Source organism: Balaenoptera borealis (assembly GCF_965194805.1).
Source record: "Balaenoptera borealis genome assembly, chromosome: 6".
Taxonomy (NCBI): domain Eukaryota; kingdom Metazoa; phylum Chordata; class Mammalia; order Artiodactyla; family Balaenopteridae; genus Balaenoptera; species Balaenoptera borealis.
In genome coordinates, this window is record NC_138863.1 from 70617881 (window position 1) to 70633977 (window position 16097).

Consider the following 16097-nt stretch of genomic DNA (forward strand, 5'->3'; position numbering starts at 1 on the left):
TTCTCTAACCCATAAATGTCTAAGATATCCACCTGTATAGTTAAAGAAGCTTTTTATGAGAAATATATAGTGATTTAAGAACCAAATGGAAGTGGTTTTTTCCAACAGAAGTCAGCCAGAAGAGGGGCAGGTGAGGGTTATGCTGTGACTGCTCAGGTGCAGTTTGCTTACGGCACAAAATTTCCCTCCTGAAATTTAATTCCAGCCTCAAATAAGAACAAGTAGAGGGAGGCAGGAAGGGAACATAACCAGCAAGGTGCAAATATCGTCTCTGTTTACCACCACAATATTTTTAAAAGAAAAAAAAAAAACAATCTGCAAAAGATACAGTTTGTATGCCCATGCAGGTCCCAACCCACTTGGGATTACTGAATTGATTTGTGCAAAATAAATGCTTTGGAACAGATGTTCACAGCAGAATTAAAAGCTCAAAATCTACAAGACCCCCTAGTACAGAGACCAATATCTCTGGTCTCATGGGCCACACACTTTCCACTGTGCTGAGCCCACCTTTTTTAGATTGTGAGGAAGGACCAGAGTAGCCAAGTTTTTTTTCTGGGGAATCACAGTGATGAGGCTTGCTTCCTTTGGACCACTTTTGAGGGATGCACATGACAGTTACAGGCAGTACCATCAATGACTGTCTTTTCAATTTGTTATAAAAATATCAGGAGGGAAGTTTGGTATCTACCTGGAGGTAGCCATTTGTCTCCTCCACAAATTTAATCTATTCCTAGTCAAAGACAGCTTCAACTTTGTAGTTCTATCCCAAGCACTTAATGCAAGCCATGAAATCAAAATTTATGTATCCTTCCCTTCTATGGTCAGAAAAAAGTGAAGGGATCACCACAATCCAGATTTAGATTTTGCTGTATAACTCTATCTGAACGCCTAGGCACTATACCTGGGCTCTGAGCAAGAACGCTAAAACAAGCCCAGGAAGTATTCAGTTTACACCTACTGTTGCCCCCAGACAGAGGACAGCATTTTGATAGAAAAGAAATGGAAATAGGTAAGGGAGTCCTGGAGAAAAGGGAACCAACACATTTAATTAAAACGCACCTACATACAAACCATAAGAGGAAATATTTTTCTTTTGAAGCATAAATAATACACAGCAACAGAACCTGGGTCCTTCCCAAAGCCTGAAGTGACTGCAGTATCGGCTGTGCTCGTGAACTTGTATGTAGTGGGTGCACATTTTTATTCAGTCCATAGTAAACTTGCACAGGAAAAGCTATTACACAAAACTTGGAAATGGGTAAATAAAAGTCACATATGCCAAGGAGACTGTAACAACTGCCAGAGCCACATGCACTTTCAGGCAGACTCGGGCGGTTTCAGACACAGACAATCTGAGCTGAGCATCTGCAGTGCCACATACAACTCGCGCACCCGGGAACCAGGGCGGCTTCCCCAGCCAGCCAGTCCCCGAGCCCCGCCAACAACTTTGTAATTCACGCAAAAGCTAAAAATAGGCGGAGGAAACCTTTCACCAAAACCGCAGAAGTACTAAGCCAGGTCACCAGAGAGAAGGGGAGCCGACAGAAAGGAAAGGAAAACCTCGAAAACAACCCTGTCTTCACACTTTCTAGCTTCCAAAAGCCTTGTACAAAGCAATCCACCTTTGACCTAAAGCCCAATTCCACAAATTTGAGAAGGTGCAAAACTACTTACGTGTCATAATTATCCCGAAATCCTTTTGCAAAGGGGTTGTGATCTATTTTCAGTTGTGTAATCTGGAAAAGAGAAAAAAAGATTAATACGATTTTACATTGTATACAGAGGATTGGGTGTTTGTTTAAGGATATGTCATCTGCCGCTTTTTACAGGGGCTTATGGCCCACAATTTCATTAAATAGCAAAGTTTCCCTAACTGAAAAATTTGAGGGAATGGGTGGAAAGGAAAAAAAAGAAAGTATGATGAAAGTTATGAGGAACATGTTTAAATTAATGGTGACTAAAACTAAAGAATTGCTTTCAATTAGCTCTCCCATGTGTTCTAAATTGGTTCAAATGCTCATTTTTTAAAATGCTTGTTACATAATGCACTTACTCAGGCAAAAATCTTTAAGGGGCACTTGAATTCATCACTAAAAAATGTTGCGTATCTTAAATGTTTCATCATATTTTTTAAAGTTGGTCGCTTTTGATACACAACTTGAAGAACCCACAAGTTGCATCTTAAAATCAGTTTTGATTTAAAATAAATGCATATTTTTAACTTCTAATATTTTCATTTAAGTTTTTAAAAAACACCATCACTTCTAGTAGTCAAATCAGCAGTAGTAAAATAAGTTTCTGCAAACTTGCAAATGCTTAAGTTCAAAGTGCTAGAAAACTCACTTCGTAGCCCCCAGTAATTTATTGTAGTTTTTAAGTACATGAATGTGGGTTTCTTTGGATCACCCAGAAAGTGATGTTTGAAAACTAAATAAAAATTCCCAAGAGGCCCTAGAAATGCTGGTCACCTTAAAGGTGGCCCGGGTGACCCGCGACGGAGACGAATAGGAAGCGTTTTCCCACCGGCTAGGTATTTAGGGAAGGTGCCCAGCAGGCCCCTAGCCCTACGCCTAAAAGGCTCAGCAGAGCCAGCTGCGGCTGACGTTAGTGCCAGAGACGGGGATGGCCGGGGGTAGTGGCGCGGGCCTGGAGAAGCCGGTGCCGACCGCCGCGCGCCCAGCCCCCAGGCCTCCTTACATCGGTGTTCTGGTAGGCGGTGACGGCGATGAACTGAGTCTCGGGAAAAGTGAATGTCTGCACGCGGCCGGGCTGGCTGGTGTCCTCCGTGCCGTCCTCGTTCACTTCCACCACATGCAGGCGGGGCTGGTACTTGTGCAAGGACTGCAAAACCACCATCTGTTCGGCGGAGAGAAAGGGGAGCGACGAGCGGCGCGTTAAGGCGGCCGGCGTGCGCGGGGCTCTGCGCCGCGGGCCGCGCGGAGGCTGCAAGGAGCCCGTCGTCCCTACTAACTGACAGCGGGCCTCGCCCGGCTGGTGACTAGCTGGCTGGGGCACACCAGCCCTCGCTGTCCCGGAGCACGGATCGCCCGAGCACGGGAGGAAAACCAAACCCGACCGCGCGATCCTCAGGGCCCTTCTCCCAGTCCTCCTTTAAGGAGAAACAAAGATTTTCACAACCTGCAGATCCTGCGCGTTTCCTTCTCAAAATCAACCAAGTATTTGTACTTGGGAAGGTTGGGAACTCGGGAATTGGGCGTGGGGGGGGGGGGACAAGAACAACTTTGTAGATTGTTTAATATAATTTTGGAGGATGGAAATAGAATTTTTTAGAAGTCTTTTTTAATGAAGCAAAGAAACGTGTCCAGTTTCTCATGTTGATTTAAAGTGATGAACTGGATCTTAGGGAGGGACGAGTATGTAAAAGTGAGAGTGTGTGTGTGTGTGTGTGTGTGTGTGTGTGTGTGAGAGAGAGAGAGAGAGAGAGAGAAAGAGAGGGAGAAATGAGCGCTTGAGCCACTGACCTGCCCATTGTTGTTTGAAGCTCCTTTGTTGTTTGTAAGTTTTAATTTTCCAAAAGAGATTTCTTGACGCATCCAGTGAGCCCCCGTGTTGGGGGAATCCGGATGCATATAGACCCGATTTCCTAGAGAAAGAAACAAGTTGTTTACATGTGCCCCGGGCACTGCCCAGTCCCAACTCCTCACCACGTAGGACACACACACACATACACATACGCACACCCCTTATTCCACTGTGAGGCCCATTAGCCGGGGCTTTTTTAGGCCGCGCTTTCTTCCTATTAACTGGGATGATTAAAATAGCTTTTGCATAATCCTCCCCCTTCTCGCGGCTCAGTCTGTCCCCCTATCCCCCTCGTTTCCTTTTAGAAGTCATTGGCCGATCGTTTTAAAAGTCGCTCGAGCCAGTCCACAAAGGCTTTAATTAATCATTCTCACCTAAATAAGTGTCAGGAAAACGTGTTAATTGGAAGGACTTGCCTTGCACATTGGTGTCCGCTTTGCCGCAAGGAACCCATTTGCCTCCTTGAAACCTCCAGTGATTGGGATCCGCCAAAATCACATCCACAAAAATATTGTAATGAGCCGTGGGATCGAGACCAGAAATGTTAAAACTTAAAAAAGGAAACATGCGCCTATTTAAATTAGGAAGGGGGGAGAAAACAAGGGGGGAAAACATAAATGTTAAAGATTAAATGCAAGAAGCGAGGCGCCAGATAGCAAAGCAAAACTTGTTCTCTCAGCGTCAATGAGCGAATGTTTGCTGGGTTGGAAAAGGGGTGGTGGCGGAGGAAAAGAAGTGGGGCTGAAGTCGGGGAGTCGGCAGGTGAGCTGGAGTGGGGAGTCGGCAGGTAGCACTGCCCAGCTGGAAAGCGAGATTGGCGACCCGAATCTCCACCTGTCGGTGCATCGGGCGTTGATGCGTCCCTCCCATCTCCCGGCCGCCGGCCAGGGCTCTCCCCCTCTCTCTCTCTCGCTCTCCTTTCTCCGGCCACTGCCTGGCTCTCCGACCACCTTTCTAGAGCGGGACCCCCCTCCCCGACATCACCGCGGTGGCTAGACCTTCCACTTTCCGTTTTCCCAACACCAGCCAACTCTAGGACGCGCCAGAGCGCCTTCCACTCCGCTCCCGACCCCAAATCTTCGCTGCCGCGGCGGTCACAAGCCGGGTGCACTTGCCCCCGGAGCGCGCCTGGAGCAGCGGCAGCCAAGAACGTAGCCATTACCTGCCCTGTTTGGTGATGATCATCTCCGTTTGGTGCCGGTGAAATTTCAGCCAAAGGGGCCTGTTGCACAGGTACACCTGCGCTTTGCCGGGCACCAGCCCGGGCTGTGTGGAGGAGAACTGGTAGAACGGGGCTCCTTGGTAGGAGTGGCCGTACTGCTGTGGGTAGGGGTAGCCGGCGGTGGGGTAGCCCTGCGGCGAGGAGTTGGACAGGAGGCTGTTGTAGGCTCCGTTGGTGATGACCGGGTGGTGGGCCATGTAGCGGCTGGGGCTGCCGATGGAGAAGGCGGGGTGCGCGGGTCCGTGCTGGCCGGCGTACGGGAACATGGCACTGGGAGCAGTGGCCGCGGACTGTGGCTGGCTGGACTGAGAGAGGAGGTAGCGATCTGCAGCAGAGCCATCGAAACTGTGACGAAGCTCAGAGACCCCGTCCAAGACAGGAGAGAGTTTACTTCTCTGGACGTCCCCTGGTGAGTCCTTGGAGTCAGGAAAATTGTCTGTATCTGACTGATTCGTCATCCCCCTGGTAATTTTTTTCAAAGGTGAACTTCTCTCCAGGTTGTCAGTGGTCGAGATAATGGGATGATCGTGCAAGACGAGCTCAGATCCGCCTGAATGTGGGTAGCTGCTGCTCACATTGAGAAATTTCTTGGAGAGCATGATAGAAGGAGAAAGGCAGTGCTCCAGCTGCATAGCTCTGGAACCTGAACACTCGCCCTCCCGTCCCTGGTTTTTAAAGTCCTATTTATCATAAACTAGAAATCCACAGACCCCCTCACTAGACAGAAAGCACTTCAACCAGCAAATGCTTCTCAAAGGTTTGATTTACTTTTTTTTTCCCTGGGAGAAGAGATTGGCCAATTGACACTATGCAGCAATCAGAAAAGGCTCACTTTTGATCTTGCTGCTTGTGCAGCCGATGAAACGGCTCCTGCCATTGGTTAACTGCTGACAGTAATTTAATTAGATAGACATTAATTAGGATAATCACCTGGCTCCTGGTCGCTGCGATCATGGCAAACTGAAGGGGATGATTTTATTGTTGGCTTGGGGGTGGGGTGGGGAACGTGTGTTAGTTTTACGTGAGCACTGTTGTGTCACCTTTAAGCTTTGTGACCACTGCTTTAGGAAGATTCAAAGATGTGCAATTTACTAAACATTTTCCTACCTTCTCCCCCCACCTCCCTCCTTTGGAGCTGAGGGGCGGAGGAGGGAATTCAACGATGCTAGGAGACTTTTCGGATCTGAATGAGCCAAATATTCAGTTGAATGTAACGATTTCAAGTGCAAAGTATACAAAGCGCGAGCCGGTGGCCTCTTCTCGCCCTGTAAAAGTTCCAGAGTCTGTCTTTTCCAGTTAATACAGAAGCACAAGACACCTGACCCAGTCCTTTGTGAGCAGGTCCTGTGTGTCCTCCACGAACACCCCCACCAACGCACACCTTTTAAACGACATACATAAATAAATAAATCACTGCTGCTGAGAGCCACCTCCATGAAAGAGAGCGGGAAGGGGGAGTAGTGGGGGAGAAAAGCAAGCAACTCAGCCACCCATCCACCCACCTCGGGAAGGTTCGGTTTCTTGGTTGAGCACAGAAACAGTGACAATCAATGATCTCCTTTTTAAGTTTTGAAATAATCATAAGCTGTCGGGCTGAAGTGCCTTAATGTAGTTGCTGTGATGTTTACGAGGTCTTTCCTAAATATTTTATCAGCGAGCTTGGTTGCAGATTATCTGAAGAGCATCTAACTGGGGGCAGGCGCCATGCCTCCCTCGCATCCCACTGCACTTCCTTCTCTCTGAGGTACGGCCTTGGCGACAGGTTCAAAAGCCTCGCCAGGAAAAGAGAGGGCCGGGTCCTCGCGCAAATGGGTTCCCTAGAAGCGCTGATCTGGGGAGACAGAGTGGAAGTGGTGTCAACGCAGTGATCGTTACGGAAGACTCGTGTGTGTGTGTGCGTGCGTGTGTGTGTGTGTGTGTGTGTGTTTAATGTTTATATAATCTGGAGGGGAGGAAAAGAATCCATGCCAGTAATTTTAAAATGAGAAAGAATCTAAAGAGGAATAGAGAAAAGAACCAGTTTAAAAGGATGTTGGCACAAATCAATAGCACGAGGCCCAAAGCGGCGCCGAGGTGTAGGAAGAAATCTCCCGGTACTGGGTCTACGGAGGAGCCCAACCCTCCGCCCGAACCAGATGGCCAAGAGGCTTCACCGCTCTAAGCTGCTGCCCGTGGCCGGCACCCGCCAACCTGCCCTCCTGTGGCTTTCCCGGGACGCCGAGCCGCGCGGGAACCAGGAGGAGGAGCGCAGCGCCGGAGCTCAGCTCGGCCCCGCGAACTGGCTGACTGGCGGGCCGGCTCCACGCGGGGCACTGCGGGGGCCGGCGGCGGGAGAAGCCACCCCCGCGCCCGGCGCTCGGCCCCAGGCCAGCCGCCCCGCTCTGGCTCCATTGTCTAAGGTCCCCGTAGGCTCCCCGGCACCCTGGCGGTCCCGAGAGGGAGCCGCCCGCAGACCCGGGGAGCGCGGGGCGAGCGGCCGCTGGCGCGGATCCCGGGGGCACACACTCTTTCCCTGCCGGAGGCTCGGCCTGGGCGCCTCCGCCCGGTGGAGCTCGTACCTTCCTCCGAGAGAGTGCATCTGCCTTCCTCGGGCCCCGCCGCTCCCTCAGGGAGAGCGGCGCCGGGGACATTGGGTGGGTCTGGCGCTTCGCAGAGAGGGGCTAACCCGACTCGACCTGCGCCTAGGCGGGCGCATTTTGAGAGCGCCGCCTCTGGGGGGCCGAGCGGCCAGCGCTGAGCCCGTGCTGCGCCCCCGCGGCGGGCGGGCGCCTTGGCCGCAGAGGGCACCAGCCGTGTTAAGGCCCGGCGAGGGCGGCCCAGGGCCGGAAGGGTTGGTGACCAGATGTCCCGGACTGGGAAAAACAAATACAGCCAGACCCCATTTTCCTGTCGAAAGCAAATCTCAGCTCGTGGCCAGGAAGCTTCACTAACAAGCAGGGCCTTAACTGTTGAGGCGTTGGGGTGTGGGGGGAGGGGACAGTAGCTATGACATTATTGGACGCTTGGTTTTCTTTGCCTTTTACCTTTCACCGCCATTTCTCCCGAGAGCCTTTGGCCTGGTTTTGGCTACTCTTGCTTTCCCCTTTCTTCCATCATTCACTTCTTTGTCCCCGAATGCCTTTCTCTCCACCGCCTCCGAAGTTACCCACCTCACCCCCTCCTCGGTGGGACAGAGCCTTCAGTGCGTCGCAGAAAGGAGAGACTCTACCTGGGCTCTTATTCGGGTTTTGTTATTCCCGGTACCCTGAACTGGCTTTTTAAAAAATGAAGAATGCTAAAAATGACATGTTAAAGTAGAGGAAAGGGAGAGTGCCTCCTCCTCAGAGTTTCTAAGGAATTGGATTAGGAGATAAATGTGCACTCTCACTTAGATTACCAGTACTGAATTCAGTGATTCCTCATATACAGGCTACGTCTTTAACATATATGCTCAAGAAGGAAAACAGGCTTTTCTCAGAATCAGCACATCAGCTCTTGAATCATACTTCTGTAGAGCTGGTCTTCTCAAACTTTAAAAGTGCTTATGCACCACACCAGGATTCTTGATTCGGATTCAGCAGGTCTGTATTTCTAATGAGCTCCCAGAAGACTCAGGTGCTCCTGGTCCAGGCAGATGGCACTGAATAGTGAGGCTGGAGCTTTTGATGCCCCCATGCTAGTCTAAGTGGAAAGCAGGAACATCTCTGTATTTAGAGGCAAGAGTTTTGGTTCTAGTGCTGCTTTAGTGCTGCAGAGACCAGTAAAGATGCTCACACACACACAACCCCTGAAGTGGCTTACTGAGCTTGTGATTAAATAAGTTGTTTCAGTGCCTGCCTGGGCCTGGGTTATCAGGCTGCTGCTAAAATAGCTGTGCATTCCAAGAGAAAGGTGTTCACTGAGCCTTCTTAAGGCATCCTCATTTTGATTGACTCCACATCTACAAAACTGTAGGTTTTTGCTAGGAGGGATTCTGGTAAGATTTTGAAATTGGGAACGTCTCCAACATGAACCAAGTGGGAGAACATGGTATGTGACTGTGGGAAGTCCCGGAAGATGAGGTGATCAAATAAGAAGAGCAAAAGGCAGGCCTTGTGTAAGCCTTCTCAGTCACTTTACTCACTCAGGAGCTATTTTTCAGGGGACTAAAGTGAAAGAAAAAAAAAAAAGTAGTTTCCAATGGAATGTTGAGAATAACCCTTGTATTACTGAGGCCTTCTTCTGCGGGCATATTGTACAAAAAAAATCTTGACTAAGCTTTTCACAGTATCTGTGAAAGAAGTCACAGAACCTGATTTATGTAAAGGGGAAAATCATGTATTAAAAAAAAAAACAAAACACTTGCACACAAGTTTAAATCAGGCAAAAGGAAAATTTCTACGAACTTCAACTCATATTTTAATTGTAAATGGTTAGCTGTTGTAATCCCAACAATTAAATTAATACATATTACAAGTCCTACATAAAATATACCATCACTATATTTAAAAGAAGAAACCACAGGACAATCAAGAAATGCTCAGAATACCTTATTCCACCGAAAAAAGAGACTGTGAAACATAGTGGGAATTTAAGCCACTTCCACTTTTAGTTTCTGGTAACTTTTCATTAGGCAACCAAGAACAGCCTAGAATTATTCAAATAGGAGAGTAATTTGGTTCACCACATTATTCCTACTACCTCTATCAGAGACTAAATCTCAATTCTAAATCCCCAAGTAAATTCCCTCTTTAATGAAGCCTTAGAAACATTCTTACCATATTTTCACAAAGGGAGAGACAGAATTAAATCTTTGTCTCCATGTGTTTTGCACATTCTTTGGTGTACCCAGTATGGTGCTGTACCATGAGTGAGTACTTATGTACATCAGGTTAGAAAGAGGCTGAGGGACGAGGTCATCTATGAAAACTGCCATTAGTCAAATTTTTGTCTTTATCAGAAAACTGGGTACTTCTAAGTTAATTTAAGAAAGATGAGAGAAAACAATAACAAAATTATTGCTTATGTGCTCATGATATTAAATTCACATTATGGCTACGTTACTCGTTTTGCTTTGAGGACACTGCACACCTTCTATGGCTGTCTCAGCTGAAAGTCTAGTGAAGTTTTGCAACAGGCAATTCCCAGACAATCGCAACACTGTTGGTGGAATGTACTCTTTAAAAAAAAAAAAAAATCATCAAAGTCTAAATTTAAATTGCCTCCCTTTTCTCCTTATATGTACCCCTCTGAAATACTGAAAGTATAATCTGTTAACAAGATATTGAGTATTCAATATTAACTTGTGACAAATACTTTTAATAAAATATGTCAACATTTTTCTGGGTTACTCACTAATGAGGTAGCCACTCATTAACGGCAGTCATTTTACATTTGTGAAGTTTTGTTATCACACTGATGTTTTATGTGTTATCTTAAATTACAAAGGAAAACATATCTTTGTGTGAGATTTCTAGTGCACTGTCAAATGTTATTCTGTCAATTCCACCCAGTGCCAAAAAGACCTCAGGAGACATAGACTGTAAATGTATTTTATTTTGTAAGCAACAATCAAAATATATTTGTGTTACTGATTTCTTCAAATATTAAATGGGATCTTAACAAAATTTGTCCACTTTGATGTATTCTTATACAACTTTGGAATCTGCAAAGACCCTGACTAAAGAAACAGAAGTAATTGCACAACGGAGACTGAAGGTGTTACAGTGCTGCAAATGATGCCAGATGTCTTACATTTAACCAAATACACCTTCAGAGGTCCCTTGATTTTGAGCATTAGGAACAAGAGGACTATACACTGAAAGTATCACTAAGAGCTTTTTGCATTGCTTTATTTAAATACAACAGTATCCAACATAGCTGCTAAACACTGGACAATATTTGAAGTCATAAGTACATCCACATGTTCCTCCAAATGACGTTTGGGGTCCTAAAAGAAAAAAGGAATAAGGAAAGAAAAAGAAAAAAGAACCATATTACTGGTAGATGAATTATTTAGATTTTTTTTTCAGTAGCTGATGAAATTGGTAAAGAAAGCCAAAACTAAATTTATATATATTTTACAATTTAACTTTCCCAATATATTGTTACATTTTCAGGATTTCTAAATCTGTTAAAATGTTAAGGAGCTGATAAAATAAAGATCGATTTACACAATCAATGTTATGACTCTGCAGCAGAAATGATAAAGTGTCACAAGGAATTCTATACAGTCCGAAATCATCTGATTTTTAAAAAAAAGCATAAGCATTTTATCTGTGTGTATAAGCCTGATTATGTGTGTATATTTTCTGCCATTCATATATACTGAATGTCTGAGGGGGTACTTTACTCAAAGCAGACATACCAAAAGGAAAGAGTTCAATGTGAATTCTCATCACTTCCTCTGTAATTTTAATTTAATTCCTATATAATTTTAATATTTCAGGAATAGTGCTTTAAATGATTCAGGAAATATTCTTGGATCAAAAGTCACTGTTAGTAATTTAAAAATTTAAATACAATTTGGATCAATTCTAAAATGTTAAGAATAAATATTTTGTGTAGCTATTTTGAAAAAATGTATCACAGAAAAGAATATAGGTACAATCCATTAACTTAAACCTGATCAAATCTGTATTTGAAACATCCGAGTTAAAAACAAGACTTAAAATTGCATTGTAATAAAGGAAGTTAAGTTTAAATGCTTAATATACATTTATGTTTAAGGCTGAGCTGATTGAAATATTGCAGCTAAATTTGAAAGCTTTGAAATAAAGGATAGATATTGCACACACAATAAAAAACTTTCAATTAAACCATTATTTTCTTATATGTATTGCTAAAATACCAAGACTCCTAACTTTAAACAAATGTTCACCACTGAAATTACTTCTTGGCTGTTCTTTTCTAAACTACAATTTCAATACGCTTGATTTCTTTAAAATACCCAGAGATACAACACGCTACAAATAATTTCAAATAACTAGACCACAACATTAAATTTTCTTTATTTCAGAAATAAGCCTTAGGACATTTTAGGTGACAGAGACTAAGAAAGACTGACAGGAGAAAAAGATATTGGTCTGATTCCATCATAGGCAGTTTTGCTTTTGCCACACAGGAGGCCAAACTAGTGAAGTACTATATTTTTAAAAAATGATTCTGATGATTATTAAACTTTGCCAATTATATATATTTTCAGTTTCACTTTTAATTTCTTTGCTGCTAACTGTTAAATAGAATCTACATCAAGAAACTATAGCATCAGAGTCATTTATTCAAAAAATAGTTACTGAATGCTAGGCTCCAAGTTGGTGATCTAATATTACATATTAGACTAAAATAAGTAGTGGGAAAAGACAACAAGGGTGACTGTATCACACAGGATGAGAGAATAAAATGAATTATATCTCATTTTCGGTTTTGGAGGGTTCCTCTTGTTATTGAAACTGTAATATTCAGAATGCAGTGAGATTTGACTTCACCAATTATGATATTTAAGTCAGACCTTTGCCCCTACTGCTCTATTGAAGAAACTAGTTTTGCGGTGAATTGGTAACACACTTCCCTCAGTTATCTACATTACTTCTTGTGGCAGCTGGGTGATTCTTAGAGATTTCCCATCCAAGAATGGTCCTGGCCCAAACCTACATAGCTTGTGAGATGTGATGGGATCAGAGCATATGGTAGGATGGCTGAAAGCAAAGACAGCTTAGTGTCTTGCATCTGAAATATCAAGATTCTGCCAACATCAGCAATATGATAACCATGTTCCATGAAATGAAAAAATGTAATCAACATTCTTTAAAAAACAGTCTAATTAATCTGTAGATTCTTTTAATTGGTTGGTGTGTTCCCCCCAACCTTCAGAAAAATAGGGACTAAAATATATATTTCATCTTGGGAAAAGTGAAAGAGCAAATACTTAAAACCTTTTCTCTTCACTCAGTAGACTCCAACAGGGCTCTAAGCTTTCTCAGGAATATTACCTATATATTGAAGCCTACATATTGATAAACTATATCATTTTTAAAACTGTTACATATGAAATAAACCTACCATTCTATTATCTTCATGGACAATATTATTTCAAGTAAAAATAGTGCTTGGAAAATGAACTCAGGACACAAGTTTCCTACTTTATTTCTACAAAATTGTTTTCACTAAAGATAGTATCTCACAGGTATATTGTGATTTACTTCTCTATAGATGGCAAAAAGAATCTGACATCAAATAATTCAGGGACCTTTAAAATTAGAATCACATTTACATGACAGAAGAAAAACGTACAGTGAACAGACAGGGAAAAAAAATCACACAGGCTCCAAAATACTTTTAACTCTACAAGAGTATGTTATTATGTGACTGCATAACCTATTACAGTACACCTCACCTGCTTGCCAACATTCTTTATTGCCAGCTGTTCAGGTGTCATCTTATCTTCTTCTTCTACAGCCTGTCAATGAAACACAAAGGACAGAGGTTCAAATTCTAAATGTACTTTTCCCACTGCAGAATAATCATCAAAGATAATGATGATCATAATTTTCATTCACAGAACCTTTTATTCAAGTAATTTATTGCACAAAAAAGCAATTTTGCTAATCTTCAGAACAGCCTTCAGGGTAATAAAAACTATAACCACCATCATTTTGAAAACAGACTTAAGAAATTTGTAAAAGGCATTGAAAATATCAAATTGGACCACCAAATGGAAGTGGTAACCATTTGAAAACTGTTATGGAATTATCTGAGGGATGGCTAAACTGGAGGATGGAAGAAACTAAGGGAGCTGCTTGTGGCACTGGGGTACTAACTAGTCCTATTCTGTCTTCTTTTTCTTTTCCTACTTTCACTATGGTTCTCCCCCAACTTCCTATTATCTTTGTCTCCTTTTTCTTGTCAACCAAACTGTGCATACCCAGTATCTAACTATCAGTAACACTTAGGATCAAAGGACCTGCTACTGACTTTTGATCCACAGTTAACAAATCATATAGTGTAATCCCTTAATACCTTCACATATTTAAATCTCTAAAAGTAATAGATGTACTCAGAAAAAATTCTCACTTCTCCACATGAATGATCTTTAATAATCATGAAGAAATAGAGTAATCTGAAGTTTTCAACATCAAAAAAATTACTTGAAATAAATGCCAAATCAAATAAAAATTAAATCAACCAAACCATATATACAAACCACTTTCTACTATTTTCAAAGCCAGCTACAAATTTTTATGTGTATGATCATAAATTTTCTAGCAGAATAATTTTGAAGTAATTACAGCATTTAGATTAGCTACCAGTATTGCCCTCTACCCTAATAATGGCACCACTGTGTAACGTCTTTATTGAGAATTCTAAGTTTAAGCAACTTCTTTCTTAACAGCTTTGGGTATGTTACTGCCTGAAGCTAGGACTCTGCATCAGGAGAACTCCTGGTCTATGATTTATTCACAGCATTTGATAAATGGAAAATGAAGAAAATGTAAGTATCACCAATCTTAAGAAGTAATACCATAGCACTTAATATGGTTACAAAGGGGGTGAGAGGACAGGGGCAGAAAGCAGGAAGCCAAAATCCCAGTGAGGGTTAGATTTGGATACTCTAAACTTAATCATCTCGCAGCTGCCAAATTTCTTCATGTGTGAACAATGAACACGTAGGAAATGCAATCATCAGACATTTCCCATAAACTGGGAAGTTTGGCTGCATTTCACACCTTCTTAATAGTTTTGTAAACAGAGAACTTGAAAATGAGCAAAGATGGCAAGTATCTAATTTTATAAACGGACAAACTATCTGGAGAATTTTCCGCAGTAGAATCTGCCTAAAGAGAAAAGACAGTGAATAAGTATTGTATCTACTGATTATTACAGGATACTTATTTACAACACATCATTAGGAAATACATTTATGACTCATAAAACTAAAAAAGGGAAAATAAGTTAATAACACTCCAAATCTAGAATTCCCTAGACAGAGAATATATTCATTTTCAGAGTCAGATGTCACTCCTATTATTCGCAGCTAGTTAAAAAAGTATCTTCTAACTGGGAAATTGCTTCTCCTACTATCTCAGTGTTTTACATATACGGAAACACTGGCAACGCATAAAAAGTTTGTCTTTCTAAATTACTTTTACAAATCATGACACTATACCTTACCAACCTGAAAACATATTAGATAAATGGAACATATTAATTCACGTTAAGTCTGTACTCTATATCCATTCAGTGTTAGTTGTTCTAGGCACACGCCAACAATAGTACTTTACAGTATTGGAAGGAGGTAAGGGTTTTGGAATTTGGCTCAAAATACCAATCCATGTACAAAATAGTTATTATGGAGTATTTTGTAGTGTTGCAAATATCAAAGATGGCAGACACGCAAAGACGAAAGTAAAAAAGCACTTAAAGCATTGATCTTATTTGAAAGGTTAAACAGAATATAAAAAGCTCTAACTCAATCTTAAAAATCTTTTATATCATTTAACCACTTCACCAATTAGTTTTTCCATTTCCTATAATTAAAAGAGAGAGTTCACAAACTCTTTGAGAAGTGCAGATGGTAAAAAGTACTCCCAGCCATAGATGCCATCTGGAAAATGAGGAGCAGCTGTAGATTTAGGCATATACTAAGGTTGCAAACCCCCATGACAAAAGAGTAAGCACATCTCTTACATTCTGAGATAGACCAGATCATCACATTAAACCCCTAAATATTTTCTCCATCTAGCTAAGTTACCTTTATCTCATCTATCATCTGGGCAAGACCAGTTTGCCTTCATTCATAGCTCTAATCTGGCTAGTCACCAGGAAAAATTAAGAAATGGTAGCAGCAAAAACAAATGAAATTCAGGCACAGGCAGTGTCCTTACTAGGGGAACTTCTGTGTTTATGGCAACTTCTGTGATTTGGCATCAATTTTTGCTTTTGCATTCGTGCTCTTCGGTTTACTCAACCAACAAAAAAGCACTGAAAATGTTTGTGGCTATTCACACTAGAAACGTTTTTAACAGTTTATCAACAAAGACCCCCAGATGGCTATCCCATCATGCACGGTCTGCACAGTTCTAAGAAATTCCTGGAATTTGGTCTGTTATGTTATCATAATCCCCTCAGATGTACCCCCTATCTTAAAGAGGCTTTTACTAAAGCCATTAACCTCATTATCTTTTTCCTGGTAATGGTCAAATTTCTCAAATGGAAAACCTGTGTTTCAAATTTTACCATTTTATTTACCCTTTAACAAACATGGATTGGACCCTTAGCACTTCATGAATACTCTTTTAAGGATCTCCACCTGGCAAATTCCAATGGACTCAGTTTACTTGAACTTTCTGAACACCTTTTCCAATACCCCTTT

General features: G+C 42.5%; 2 protein-coding genes across 3 annotated transcripts in view; both read right to left on the reverse strand.

Moving 5' to 3' along the window:
- TBR1 (T-box brain transcription factor 1) overlaps positions 1-6924 on the reverse strand; it is a 28649-nt gene extending 21725 nt beyond the window's left edge. The window contains exons 1-5 of the mRNA XM_082396430.1: positions 4709-6924; positions 3963-4117; positions 3486-3607; positions 2701-2859; positions 1678-1739 (exon numbers count right to left, since the gene is read on the reverse strand). Coding sequence (XP_082252556.1) covers positions 1678-1739; positions 2701-2859; positions 3486-3607; positions 3963-4117; positions 4709-5400 — 1190 coding nt within the window. The 5' untranslated portion in view covers positions 5401-6924. The remainder of the gene's footprint in view (positions 1-1677; positions 1740-2700; positions 2860-3485; positions 3608-3962; positions 4118-4708) is intronic.
- Positions 6925-10264: 3340 nt separating this feature from the next.
- PSMD14 (proteasome 26S subunit, non-ATPase 14) overlaps positions 10265-16097 on the reverse strand; it is a 90481-nt gene continuing 84648 nt past the window's right edge. For both annotated transcript variants that reach the window (XM_082395373.1, XM_082395374.1), the window contains 2 exons: positions 13122-13184; positions 10265-10676 (listed from right to left, as the gene is read on the reverse strand). In XM_082395373.1, the coding sequence (XP_082251499.1) occupies positions 10578-10676; positions 13122-13184 (162 nt within the window). In that variant the 3' untranslated portion in view covers positions 10265-10577. The remainder of the gene's footprint in view (positions 10677-13121; positions 13185-16097) is intronic.